Below are 15,203 nucleotides of genomic sequence, written 5' to 3' on the forward strand. Positions count from 1 at the left end.
AGTGTTGCATGGCTGGGGGGGGGTGCGTAGCCAGCCCGACATCACTCATGCTGGGGCCACTTGTGTTGGCTATGGTGGGGCTGGGGAAATCCTCCTGCAGCCCTCTGCCAGCCAAAATGGAGCTCGGGAGAGCCACAAGCGGCCCTCCCAGGCTCCATTTTTGGCCGCGATAGCCTCCTGCAACCCTCTGCCAGCGAAAATAGAGCCCTGTTTTCACTGGCAGAGGCACCACAGGCCAGTCCTTGGTTATTTCCAGTGTGGCCCCACAGGTCATATCTAAGCATCCCTTGAGTTTGACTCCCATCGGATAGATGCTTTCCTTACCCAGCTGATAAAAATGGCAAGGGAATCCTGTTTGAAAATAGGCTACCTTTACTAACTGAGAAGATAATGTGCCAGTCTACTCTGATTTGAATTCAGTGGGCTCTTATATCAGTACTGGATTGCAGCACAAACATGCAAAGTCTCACATGGAAGTAACGGATCAACAGTGAAAGACTGTAATGGAAGAGACATTTGTTTTTTGTCAAAATGCTATATGGCACATTCCCTCTAAGTGCTTCTCTGTCTCATTACATTGGATTGTTGTTGTTCCTTTAATCCGACATTGCAACGGTTAGATCAAACCAGGCTGCTTTGTGGTCCCATATCCTTTTACGGAGCCTTGCCCCGTTCTGTGAGTCACTCCATATCTGCCGACAAGAAGCCAGTCTGCCAGTGTGCAGCAGCTGCCAAAAAAGCCAACACAGTTCTAGGCTGCATCAACAGAGGGATAGAATCAAGATCACGTGAAGTGTTAATACCACTTTATAATGCCTTGGTAAGGCCACACTTGGAATACTGCATTCAGTTCTGGTCGCCACGATGTAAAAAAGATGTGGAGACTCTAGAAAGAGTGCAGAGAAGAGCAACAAAGATGATTAGGGGACTGGAGACTAAAACATATGAAGAACGGTTGCAGGAACTGGGTATGTTTAGCTTAAGAGAAAGAAGGACTAGGGGAGACATGATAGCATTATTCCAATATCTCAGAGGTTGCCACAAAGAAGAGGGAGTCAAACTATTCTCCAAAGCACCTGAGGGTAGAACAAGAAGCAATGGGTGGAAACTAATCAAGGAGAGAAGCAACTTAGAACTGAGGAGAAATTTCCTGACAGTGAGAACAATTAATCAGTGGAACAGCTTGCCTCCAGAAGTTGTGAATGCCCCAACACTGGAAGTCTTTAAGAAGATGTTGGATAGCTATTTGTCTGAAACGGTATAGGGTTTCCTGCCTAGGCAGGGGGTTGGACTAGAAGATCTCCAAGGTCCCTTCCAACTCTACTATTGTATTGTATTGTATTGTATTGCTGTTTGGGGCCGATGGGGAGATTTCTGGTTGCAAATACCAGCTTCAGGAAATGTGTTGTCTGTTCAAAAACTCATCAAGGAAAAGGTTTACATTTGCCTTTAGCTCTGATATCTTGATCAACACCATTTTTTGCTAACAGATGCATTGAAAAAAAATACCTCTGCATTTTAAATGAAGTTTTATCAATTCTGGCTCTGAAACTGTCAACCAAAAATGAATACTGTAGAACAGGATTCTGTCTTATATTAGTTCTAGTTCCAAACCACACCATTTAATTGGGGAATGGGGTAGGGATGCATTTTTTGCAACCTCTTTTAATCTGCATAAAAAATGTTTTTAATGATCCAGAGCAGTGGTTACCAACTGGTGGCTCGTGGACCACTGGTGGTCCATGAGAAAATGGTGGTGGTTTGCAGAAAAAATATTTTCATTTTTTTTATATTGCACTAAATCAGGGATTCTCAAACTACAGCCCTTGGGACAGATACTTGCAATGAGCGCTTGTATTGCTGCAGAGAGTCTCCCCCTTTGGGGTCTTTTTGTGTGGTGCAGAGGGTGGCAGAAATTCCAATTTGGGGTCTGCTTCAGCCTCCTGGTGTGGGGCTTTGGGCGAAGGCTGGAGGGAAACACCGCTGGTGTGCGAAGGGCGGGAGCATCTTGTTCCAGTGCGACTGCATCATGGCCTGGAACTGGCTGACCATCTCAGCCCAGTGATCCTCCAGGCACTGGTACCTGGCCTTGCACTCCTGCAGATCTTCCCTCTGCTTGGAAAGCCTATGCTCGTAGTCCTCAAGGAGGTGCTTCTGTTGAGCCTCCTTCTCGGTCAGATCCAATTTGAATGGAGCCAGCTGTTTCATCAACTCTTTCTCACGGTGGCTGCTTAGCTCCAACAACTGCTTCCTGTTGGGGTCCTAAGGAGCCCGGGTGGGCAGGCGACGAGTGGGTGGGAAGAGAGAGTCAAGTAGAGGGTGGTGAGGCACTCCTTGATGCGAGTGACATCAAGTTGGCCTCACCCACCCAGTCACATGACCACCTAGCCACATCCAGCCAGCCAGTCATTAGGCAGATCATATTAGTGGTCCACAGAATTTAAAATTATGAATTTAGTGGGCCCTGAGATCCAAAATATTGGTGACCTCTGATCCAGAGTGTTTTAGCTAAGCCCCTCAACAAGGCTAGGGCTAAATTCATTGCCCAGCCTAGCCCTTTCCTCTCAGGACGTAAATCCTCAGAATTTCTTTCAAGGAACGGTTTCACTCTCTTCATTCCCAGGACTGAGGCAATAGCCTAGAGAATCTCTGAGGAAGAAGAACTTGTCTAAATCCCCTATGGTTGTCCCCATGATAGTTTTCATCATCCTGGGCCATGGTAGGAAAAGAGGTTGTAGAAAAGAAATGCTTCATTTACACACAACTCTTTGATATTGTTGGAAGAAAAATCTAATCCGGTTCCAAGCAGGGAGAAAGAGGCTGGAAATAAAATGGAGGCTGATTGGAAAGAAGGACTCTGTTTATTGATGAGCAGAACCAACAACAGCATGTAGTTCTGGGACACTGCCAAATTTGTTTGATGAGTACATGGATTTTTATAAAGTGCCGAGATGCTGCTAGGGGGTTGTGCAATGTAGTAAGCCTCATGTCTTTTGCTAGTCTAATAGTGGTGGGTTAATCCTATTATGTCCTAAACATCATGGCCTGATCTTAGAAGTTGGGTGGAGGATGTAAATTTTAATCTCATCAACTGGAGCTGAAGGTGTTTTGTTTGTGAATAGGCTTGTAGAAACTTAGCACCCACCCTTCTCCTAGAAAAATGAAATGCTTTAGGAAATATTAAAAGGGCTTGGATGATTGAGATTTTCCATAGAGAAGTAAAAAGAGAAGTAGAAACTCAGAGAGGCAGAAACTCAGACCCCACCCACCTTTGTTAATGGGCCATTAAGGTCTGGACCAGTCTATTCTACATAACAAAGATCTAACTACTTACAAAGCTAGCTATGACCTCTGACAGCAACCAATCAGGATACTTTTCCTGTGCCCCAGGAAGTTCAAAGCCCAGAGAGGGCATAAAACCCAGAGACTTTCAGCATCTCTTCCCTTTTCACCCAGAAGCTCCAAGGCATGTGATCCTATCCATCATTAAACCATATTTCCAAACAGCCGCCATGTTTCCATTGTCTTTCTCCCCAATTGGAACTGAACCCAGAAGGACATTTCTTTCAACAGGCTGTCCTGGATTTCTTAATGGGCACAAAATATCCATATCTAAAGACTTCAGGTATCAGCTTTCTGCCTTTGTTAAGATTTTTCCCCTCCATTTCTCCTTTAGGGAAATATAATATTTTGCCTCTTTTAATATTCCCCAAAATATTTCATTCTCGGGGATGGTGGAGGGTTCCTACAGTATGTGGGGGGGAGAAATCCACCTATAAACCATTTATGGAAAATCTCAATCATCCAAGTCATAGTTGTTCCAGAGGCCCTTTTCAAAATGCAACTGGATGTCTTTAGTTTGTGCCACCCCACAGCACCCCACAGCACCAACACATGTGCAGCCTGCAATGGGTTTCCCAGGGCGTCCTGCATCTCCTTGTGATGCACTCATACACTCTTTATCTGGGACTTCTTCTGCCTCCCACTTAATGATTGAGAAGGAATGGAAAGTTTCCCTTCCCCCTCGATCGAGATGTGGATCGCCAGCCCTCCTTGTTAGCATACCTCCAGATAAGAAATAAAAAACCCGAGAACATCTTCTAATTAAAAACAAACTTTAATATAAAAATAAAATAAAACAAATCTATCTAATTGTTACATTTTGGCAAGAGCAATTGTCGCCCACCTTCTTGGCAAACGAACAGAAGATCAGAAGTCTCTGGAATGTGTGATGTATTAAGAAACGTGTAAAGAAACATGCACAGTAAATCATTGTCAGATAAGGCTTATGACCTGCGCAGTACATCTTCAGCACGGCTAGCAAACAATTAACGCAGTGACAATGACTTCCTCGTCTGTCATTACAACAGCAATCAGAACTGCCTGGATTGCCCTAAGCATGTGGCGTCTCATTTTATGATCGCATTACTTAAACACAGCAATTCCAGTTGTAACTCAAGGATTATCTGTATATTCTTATTTTTTTTCTCTCTTTTCTTTTCTTTTCTTTTGTTTTTTTCATTTCTGCACTTTCGGGTTTTTTGTAATCCTCTTGTTATTTTAGCTTGTATAAATTTTAATGTTTTATTATTGTAACTTTTAATAAAATCACAATTTTTTTTAAAAAGGTCCATTGGCATGGAAATGACGGCAAGCCTCCAAGACTTACGGTACATCATTAGTATGATGCCATACTAATGTCTGCTGCCATCCTGTGTCTTTTCTTTAGTCTTTTTATTATTTATTTTGCTTGGTCATATTCCATTTTTTATAATATCCCACAAGAAAAGCTATATAGACTTTTCTCTGATAAGAATCTTCCATGATTATTGAAAGCTAGATAGGACATAAACCGTTTCACTGGAAGCCTTGATTTGATTTTTTTTTTTTAAATGATCAAAATAAGCATGAATACATTAAAATCTTGAAAAAGAGTTTTTTCTTCTATCTAAACGTGGACTTGAAGCGTTGGTGAGGATCCCATTATGGATTCTTCATTCTTAGCAGAAGCCAACATGAAACTGAAAAGCAGAAAATAACTAGCCTGGCTTTTCTGCATTTATATTAGAAAGAGGAAGTGGGCAGGCTAACTCTCAACCCTGTTGTCAAGAAAGGCACTATTATTACACCGACTCTCCTCCACAGAGATCATGAAAGCTCTCAAGGTTGTTCCTGTCCTCCTTTCACTGATTTACATTACTGCCAGCATCACCGGATGGCCTACACACATAATCTGCAAGAACAATAATTTGGAAGTCAACTACAGAAGCTGTGGTGAGAGCTCATACTTCTGTTTAACTTCTTACGATGACCTTGTTTTGTATTAGCAGCTAGTGCAAATAGGTTGTGCAATAGACTGTTAGCTAGACGTATTAGATACTTTAGGTCTCAATGAAGAACTGGTTTGGGCAATTCTCTTAATCTATTTCTACCGGATTAAGAAAATATTAATAAAACAAAATATTGTTATTTTAAGAGAAATTTATATTATGATTTATATATGTTTAATTAACTTAGAAGATGGGATTAATGGGCTATTGTTACTTTAAGAGAAACTTATATTATGTTTGTTGGGAGGTGAGGGGGTATAATATGTGAATGAGTAATCTATTTTAAGACGGGGGGAGGGGAGGGGGTAAAGTATTTAGTATAATATTTGAATGAGAAATTTTGGGGGGGTTGGGGGGAGGGGAGGGGGCATAGTATTTGTATGAGATTTACATTGTATGGTGGGGGGGGGGTTAAAAGGGGAAAAATTTGTTTGTATAAAACTTTTTCAATAAAAAAAATATATTAATAAAACGTGATTATGAGGACCCAGATTGTTGGGGGCAATATGCTGACTCTGTAAACCCGCTTGTAAAGCACTGTGAAGCGGTATATAAGTCTAAGTGCTATTGCTATTGTGTATAATGGTAGTAGAGAATAACTTATATGTGTGACAAACCTGCTCATTTTAACGTCATATATTCTCCCAGTCTAACATTCCAAGTAACGCTTGAAGTATTTTTAATAGAGAAGATAGAACTCTGATCTGGTGAATGGAACTTTAATGCAGATTTATCTTACACTAACCATCACACCCACCCTATTTGAAATGGTAAAAGAAGCCTGGTTTTTCCGTCTCCTCCACCATCTTCTTCTGTCCCTACCTGCGTAATAAACAAGGCCGTGGAGAACTTTCCTCAAGTCATGCAAACCTGATTATTTTCTCCCCTTTCTCTTTTTCAGTCAGCCTGAATCAGGTTTAATGTGTAACTCAGGAAGGAACCATGTTGTCAAAGGTGGGTCACCAGCTCCCCCACCCCCCACCCCCGTGCAGTGAGCTTCTTAGACTGGCAGCACTTCCCATAGACAGTTGGTTTTTCTAATCTGCTGGCGGAGAAAATGAGCATGCCCCTCTGAAATGAATGAAAATGAATCTGCTTGGCAGTGCCTCTTTCCAGAGCTTTCCAGCTTGGCTGGCTCTGCGCCTCAGCTGCTGCCCTAATGCAGAGGGGATGAAGGGAATGAGCTTCACAGACATCTCATTCATATGAGGCACGTGATATGAAAAGTGATCAGTGGCACACGAAAGCCCAAGTGTTTGTTTTTTTTCAAATTCATCCAAATACAAAAGCTGCCCTCTGCGAGTTTGCCTCCTTCCCTGAAGCGCAGGTACCGCTTTATGTACCTTCGCGGAAATTAAAACAAAAATGAAAAAAACAAAACAGTGAGGGACCCAAGGAGTAAATAAATATTTAGAATAAAATCTTTTACTAGTCAGTTCCTAGGAGACGAAGTCAGCTTTCAATTATTATAAGCAGATCTCAGGACAGTTTATCATTCAGGAAGCAAAATAAAGAAGGCTGTTTTTTATGAGTCAAACGATGACTTCATTTTAGTTAAAATGCTGTCTACTCCATCTGTCTGTGTATCAATATGTACCTGCAATCCATTTCTGAGCACCCTCAGGAACTGACATTCTACATGCAATCCAGCTGTTTTATTGCTAAGCTATGGACCCAACTCAAAATAGGAGCCACTTCTCCTGAAGAAATCAAACCTTGGTTTTATGTAGGCTACTATATTGCTGAGAAAGAACAGATAATAGCAGTAACAGATACGTGCATATTACTGGATTTTTTCTATAACAAATTCACCCTGTTCACCCAGTAAGCATACACATAATCCATTGGTTCATTTACAAGGAATAGAATAGAATAGAATAGAATAGAATAGGAACAGGAACAGGAACAGGAACAGGAACAGGAACAGGAACAAGAACAAGAACAAGAACAGAATAGAATAGAATAGAATAGAATAGAAATCTGGAAGGAACCTTGAAAGTCTTCTGGCCCAGTGCTCTGCTCAAGCAGGAGACCGTATACCATTTCAGACAAGTGATTATCCAGTATTTTCTTTAAAAATCTCCAGTGATGAAGCACCACTAACTCCTGAAGGCAAGCTGTTCCACTGATCAATCGTTCTCACCGTTAAAAAGTTTCCCCTTAATTCCAGATTGCTTCTGTCCTTCAACTACAGCTGTTGGCAGCTATTCTTTTTTGCATTATTCCCACATTCACATGCCCCAAATAAAGAAAAGAACTGGAAGTCAGGCTTCTACATATCAACAATTTTGTGTTTAGCTGACATGTCATCTAATTCAAGTGAATGCAATCTTATGTTCACCAACTTGGAAACAAGTATCACTGAAATTCATGGGATTATTTCTCAGTAAACATAGTTAAGATCAAGCTGTACATGTTTTTATAAAGTGTTACCAGCCAGAGCCTGTCTTCAGAAAGGTGGAGATTTGCCCAATATAATAAGTTTAACTTTGAGACTCAGTGTTTCTTGTATGTAAACATATTGCAATGGGCTAAGTTTTTTTTAAATTATTTTTTAAATTCTACAGATTGGGTACTAAATACAGTACATAAAATGCACAAACTGACTTTAAAGTAGCCTTCAATTTATTTGGTAATGTCCTTTGTTCTTTTAATCAATGGGCATTATCAACATGACTGTAAATTATCTAAATGAGACACTATTGATATACTGAGTTTATACTTGATGGTTCAACCAGACAGCAGTAGTCAAGGTGACTAGCACTAATAAAATAAAATATAGAAAACCAATACAATACAATAGCAGAGTTGGAAGGGACCTTGGAGGTCTTCTAGTCCAACCCCCTGCCTAGGCAGGAAACCCTATACCGTTTTAGACAAATGGCTATCCAACATCTTCTTAAAGACTTCCAGTGTTGGGGCATTCACAACTTCTAGAGACAAGCTGTTCCACTGATTAATTGTTCTAACTGTCAGGAAGTTTCTCCCCAGTTCTAAGTTGCTTCTCTCCTTGATTAGTTTCCACCCATTGCTTCTTGTTCTACCCCAGGTGCCTTAGAAAATAGTTTGACTCCCTCTTCTTTGTGGCAACCCCTGAGATATTGGAATACTGCTATCATGTCTCCCCTAGTCCTTCTTTCTCTTAAACTAAACATACCCAGTTCCTGCAACTGTTCTTCATATGTTTTAGTCTCCAGTTCCCTAATCATCTTTGTTGCTCTTCTCTGCACACTTTCTAGAGTCTCCACATCTTTTCTACATCGTGGTGACCAAAACTGAATGCAGTATTCCAAGTGTGGCCTTTATAAAGTACCATTATAAAGTGGTATTAACACTTCACGTGATCTTGATTCTATCCCTCTGTTGATGCAGCCTAGAACTGTGTTGGCTTTTTTGGCAGCTGCTGCACACTGCTAGCTCATATTTAAATGGTTGTCCACTAGGACTCCAAGATCCCTTTCACAGTTACTACTGTTGACCAAGGTACCATCTATACTGTACCTGTGCATTTTGTTTTTGTTGCCTAAATGTAGAACTTTACTCTTTTCACCATTGAATTTCATTTTATTAGATAGTGCTCAATGTTCAAGTTTGTCAAGATCCTTCTGTATCTTTAGCCTATCTTCTGGAGTGTTGGCTATTCCTGCCAGCTTGGTGTCATCTGCAAATTTGATACATTCCCCATTTATTCCCTCATCCAAATCATTGATGAAGATGTTGAAGAGTACTGGGCCCAAAACAGAGCCTTGGGGTACTCCACTGCATACCTCCCTCCACTTTTATTAAAATCATAATAAAAAGTGTTTGAGATTTTCTTAGTTAAACACCTAAAATTATACCACTTCAAAACTCAGCTTATTCACCAAAAGGTGGTCAGAACAGAAACGCGTCCATTTGCAAGAAAGTGATAGTCAATACAACTTGTCAAAAAGATATTTAAAAAAAAAAAAAACCTAGAAGCTAGGCTTCCCTAATCTTCCAATGTATTAGAATTACAAGCCCTCAAATTCCCAACTGGCACAGTTGCTGCAATCCCAACAGTTCCGGAGAGCAGCAGCTACAGATGGTTACAAATGACAGAAGGCAAACTATCAGCATCAAATTTCATACCTATTTCAAAATGATCTTCCAGGAAAAATTTGTGCCTGTCCAGTCCTGTGTTAACACATGTTTGGGTGATTTTTTGGGTGGCCAAGGACAACTGTTGGAAGGGAGTTGAGAACTGCAGAGTAGATATGAACATCCACCAGTGAAAGGAGTTGAATTTGTTGAGAAATTGCTTTTTCAAGCAGAATGTGAAAAATTTCAGAGCTTATACTATAATTTTCATGCCTTAAGCAATTTCCTCCCTGTCGCTTACAGCATTTTTTTTTAGCTTCCTCCAGTTAATCATTGGGGAGATTTAAAGCTCGTCTGTTCCTGTTATGTTATTTTGGCACAATAAAAATTGGCTGGTTATAGAAGACCCTGCAAGTGACTAGGGTGGTGGTGGCATTCACACTATTTCTCACTCAAAACAGTGAGAAGTTGAGGCTTCAGCCATCGTAGTCACAGCTGCTGCAAAAAGGTCATAGATTGCTCATTCCTGAATTAAGCAGATATATATATATATATATATATATATATATATATATATATATATATATATATATATATATATATATATATATATATATATATATATATATATATATATATATATATATATATATATATATATAATAAACCCTATACTTTTGAAGATGAGTGGTTGCAGGAGCATCCCATTCAGAGAAAAAAATATCGGTGGAGAGTCAAAAGCACTTTCCCTTTTTCCAGCGCTAGTCTTTTCTCCATACAGGTAGGAAGTCTTGCATTCTGCATCTGTTGCAGAAAAGGCAACCTGATAAATGTGGAGCAGAAATGCTATCTGTGTGTGGGGGGGGATACTCCTAACCCACAACTCATATTTTCATCTCACAAAACAGAATTTGGTTCAAAACTTGTATTCTTTTTTTAATTAATTTTTTTTCATTTTCATAACATATAAATCACATGTATACTATTACTTAACAACATCATATTGTATTATTAAATGTTTACATCAATTCATCTTACCAACAACTCCCAAAAACCAATTATTGGCTCTTCTGCTCTCTATACACCATATTTGTGCTTTATCCCTCACTTTCTTCTCCCTCTCTACTCCCCCTCCCTACGTCCTTTCTTCTCTCTTCCTCTTCTCTACTTCCCCTTCCTCTCTCCTTCTCCTCCCTCCCCTTACAACTCCTCATTTCTCTCCTCCTCTTCCCCCTTCGTGCCCTTTCTCCTATCCCTCTCTTCTTCCCTTACCTTTCTCCTCTACTTCCCACTCTTCATCTCATTTACTTGGTGTATTTCAGCTTCTGAGCGAGCTCCATTTTATATTGATGGTGTTTATAATTCCTTTTCAATATACAGTACATATTTAATTTTTCTCCTCCTTTTTAGTTAAAAAAAATAATATAACAGAAAAGTATACATTATAGTCATTGTGCTTTTAAACGCCCCCCCCCCCTTTGTATTCTTAAGGTAAGACTGTGGGGTAGAAGTCCAGAGTCCCACTTAATAGAATAAGCAGGAGGCCTTCTAATACAGCAAAGCAGGCTTCCAATATTTTGGAATTATAATTAAAGTAATAATAAAATAATAAAAAGGAAAAACCATCTGGAATGAGCTCCCCCCCGGAGCTTCGCATAATCCCTGACCTCCGGTCCTTCCAACGCGCCCTAAAAAGTTGGCTTTTCCAGCAAGCCGGCCTGGCCTGTAAATTTTAATTTTAACCTATTTTAAATGTATTGTTTTTTTTTTAATTCGGTTTGTTTTTTGGGATATGGATTTAATCTTTTTTAACTTTTGGGATGTGTGTTTTTTAATGTTGTATGCCGCCCTGAGTCCTTTTGGAGAAGGGCGGCAAATAAACCAAACCAAACCAAACCATTATTAGGAGACTACTTTAGTAACAGCCGTGGTGACGCAGGTGGTTAGAATGCAGTACTGCAGGCTACGTCTGCTGACTGCCGACTGACTGCAATTTGGTAGTTCAAATCTCATCAGGTTCAAAGTTGACTCGGCCTTCTACCCTTCTGAGGTCGGTAAAATGAGGACCCAGATTGTTGGGGGCAATATACTGACTCTGTAAACTGCTTAGAGAGGGCTGTATATTTATTTATATATTTATTCAACTTATAAGCTCTGTAAAGCTCTTTGAAACGGTATATAAGTCTAAGTGCTATTGCCATTGCTGGTAAACACTTTTTTTTAAATAGAGAACATGCTTCTCTCTGAAGGACTGTCAAAAAATAGTCCTCTGTTTGAAGGTGTGTTGAATTTGGCAGACTATTCAAACCCTTTTAGAGATTGCTGTAGTTGTGTACTGTTGTGTCATAGCAAACATCTGCTGCCTCTGGATAAAAGTTCTTCAAGCTGTCCTATCTACTGCCATATTATGGAGTTCTTGCAGGTGCATTTCGATGGCTTTCAGGACTCTTTCTATCTGCATGATGCACTGTCAGCCTCCTCCTGTCTTTCAATGCATCAACTGTTACGATGTGTCTGAAGTATTAATTTTTGGCTTCACATTCCTCATTTCTAGTTTGCATTGTAGCTTGATATGGTTGATATTGGTGACTGCCCAAAGAACACTAAGTACCCCCCCTCCAACACCTTAGGTCAAAAGCGACCACCTCCTTCCTCTCACTTCTAGTGCAGAATCAATGCTTTACACTTCTGCATCATAACAAGCAATACCATTTAGTCAAGAATTAACCTTGATTACCTATATGCAATTCTTTGACCATTTTGTGCTCACAGAGCTCTCTCCCTCCCTCACCCCCCCCTCTCCCTCCAGGTTGTTTACCATACACACCACTCCATATAACAATTCAGTTGAAACTGATTTTCTGTTTTAAAGGGGGAATATCATCAGAGCTGCTGTGGTTTTCCCCATAGTGACTGGTGAGCTTTAGGGCTGCAAGAGAACTGAACACATATTCCCAATCCAGTTTCCCTCTGTCCTCATTTTACTAGGCCACTGCTCAGACTTTAGACCAGTGGTGTCCAAACTTGGCAACTTCAATTCTGGAGGTTGAAGTCCACAAGTCTTAAAGTTGCCAAGTTTGAAGACCTCTGCTCTAGGTCTAGGATCATGTCAGTGAAATGGGGAACTATGTTGGAAGCAATATGGTGGCTCTATAAACCACTTCAAGAGGGCTGTAAAGCACTGTGAAATGACATATAAGTCTAAGTGCTATGGCTGTATAAATAAAGCAAATAAACCTTTATCAGAAGGAGATTTACTGCAACATTATTTCTCTTAAATAATTGCTTTTGCATTGAGGAAGTTGTCAAGAAATACAAATAATAGCATGATGGATGCCTTTGGAAACTAGTCTAAATCTTACTTCTCACTTTGGAAATGCTATTTTGCAGGAGGATTTTATCCCTTTTATAGGTTTCCCTCTCTCTCTCTCTCTTATTTTTCTTTCCTCTTTTCAATACTTCTTTCCTCTTCACTTCCACCCATTTTGTTCTTCCTGTCCTGTCCTGCCCAGTGTCATAATTCTCTTTTTCTTCTCCTATCTCCACCCTGATAGTTTTTTTCTTATTTTTGCTGTTTCCTCTGGAGGGACAGGAATGAAGTACATTTGTATGTTTCTCTATGTGGGTATAGTTTAGGCGCAGAGGGATCAATTAATGTTTCAGAGGATGTACCTTATTTTACAGATCATTAATTATAATCACGAATTATTCCTTCAGTTAATCAGTTTGTTTATTTTTGTCCTGGGCTTGCCCTTTTTAAAAGTGTGATTTATGGAACATAAACTGGAGTGGGTAATCCTAGATTGACAAGGTAGAATTATTGGGGATTGCTCAGAACATTTGCTTGTGTTTATCATGTTAATCTCCCTGCTCTCGTTTTGGGGAGGAGCATTTTCAATTCAGATTCATCTTCCTTTTGGCAGGTCAGGTCACAGACATGTCTAAAAACAAACCCAAACCAAACCATACCATAATTGGTATATGCAAAGGGTCATAGAATCCAGGTTCATTAACTACAGTGACACTGACCAAGAAAAAAACAAACAAGGAAGCTGGTATATTTCAGATTTGTCTTTCTCAGAGGCCAGGTCTTAGATTAAACTCTGTCATTTAACGTGAAGTATCACCCAGTGCTATTTCCAAAAATCAACATCATGGCAGCAAGAAGAAGTATATCCATAAGCTTCTAAATTCAAAAATGGCTCCCAAATACGTCTTTAAGAAGAATCACCATGTCAATACAGGACAACTTATAAAGCCCACAGATATCTGATGATACATTGGTTGATATCAGATTAGGTAGTTGTTGGTCCTCTTTTGGAGGAGATCTTTAAATTTTTATTTGAAGATTTATCAGTATGAGCATACTTGACTACCCTGGGTGGACCAAGATTGTAGATGATGGACCATTTTCTGTTGAAACCAAATACAGAAGTGTTGTATTCATACAGGCAACTGAAGGATACTGCTTATAGTAAACACAAAACCTCACTGCAGACTTTTGTGTGGAGATTTTGCTTCCAAAGTCTTGCTCTTGTGACAGTATAAAAAAGGGATGCCCAACCAGGGGCCCAGGGGCCAATGTGGCCAGAGACAGCTATTAATGTGGCTGCCACAAGATTGTAAACTTTTAACATTATTTATATTCAGTATAAATATACATTAATTATATTATATAATGTATATGTGACCCAGATAATTCCTCTTTACTCAATGCATCCCAGGCAAGCCAAAAAGTTGGATACCTAGAGAGAATAATTTAGCAGAGTCAGAGAAGAGAATTCCATTTGCCAATATCTTGCCATCATATATACATAAGCAAGGTTTCCCTAAATATGCTTATAAGGCTACAAGTCTCCTTTTTTATGATTATTCTTTTAATTTAAAAGATCTTTAAAAAAGATATTTTTAAAAACAAAGAAAAGCAAGATTTATAAGCATTACAAGATTAAATAAAAAAGCCAACTAACCCTAAATAGCACTGTATGTTAAAGTAACTGATATCCATTTATAAATTTGGAACATTATTAAAAGTTATATAACAATTAACAACAGCAGACAGTCTAATATGAATTATAAATCACCATGAGAAAGTACAAAAAAAATATGTCTAACCTAAGAATTCTGTTCTTATTTTGCAAATCAAAGACAAGCAAAAATGTTAAAGCCACATTTCACATGTAGAATAAACTTCATCTTTAGAACCGTAATCCAAGCATGATTTCTCAATTAAATTCTGTTTTTCAAAGGCTCTTTGAGGGAGGAAAGAAGATTTTTGTTAAAATAAAGATGGTGACCAGAAACACACAGTCAAAACCATGTCCTTTTTTATGTCCGGTCCACGCAATGCACATAAAAAGAAGCTAGGACTTAAATTACAAAGTTAGGGCCACCATCTAGACATTTTTTTTCATCCTTTCATGATGTCAATACTTTGAGGTAGTCTTGACTAGGAAACCAAGTCCGCTAGCTTAATTAGAATTATATTTATAGATAGACATTCTAGGAACAGAATCTTGAAAGCCTAATCTGTGCTTTTCCTTATATTTCAAAGAATTCGGGCAGAAACAGATTGAGTTTCTTCCAGTGGTGGGATTCAAAAAAATTTACTACTCGTTCTGTGGGCATGGCTTGGTGGGCATGGCAGGGGAAGGTTACTGCAAAATCCCCATTTCCTCCTGATCACCTGGGACTCGGGAGGCAGAGAATAGATGAGGGGCAGGGCCAGTCAGAAGTGGTATTTACCGGTTCTCCAAACTACTCAAAATTTCCGCTACTGGTTCTCCAGAACTGGTCAGAACCTGCTGAATACCA

At 39.5% G+C, this 15,203-nt stretch overlaps 1 protein-coding gene across 1 annotated transcript in view; it reads left to right on the forward strand.

Moving 5' to 3' along the window:
• Window positions 1-5,106: 5,106 nt before the first annotated feature.
• The window catches only part of LY86 (lymphocyte antigen 86), a 29,795-nt gene continuing 19,698 nt past the window's right edge, over window positions 5,107-15,203 (forward strand). Inside the window, exon 1 of the mRNA XM_081951384.1 lies at window positions 5,107-5,274. Coding sequence (XP_081807510.1) covers window positions 5,151-5,274 — 124 coding nt within the window. The 5' untranslated portion in view covers window positions 5,107-5,150. The remainder of the gene's footprint in view (window positions 5,275-15,203) is intronic.

Source organism: Natrix helvetica (genome assembly GCF_964273705.1).
Source record: "Natrix helvetica genome assembly, chromosome: 4".
Lineage (NCBI taxonomy): Eukaryota > Metazoa > Chordata > Lepidosauria > Squamata > Natricidae > Natrix > Natrix helvetica.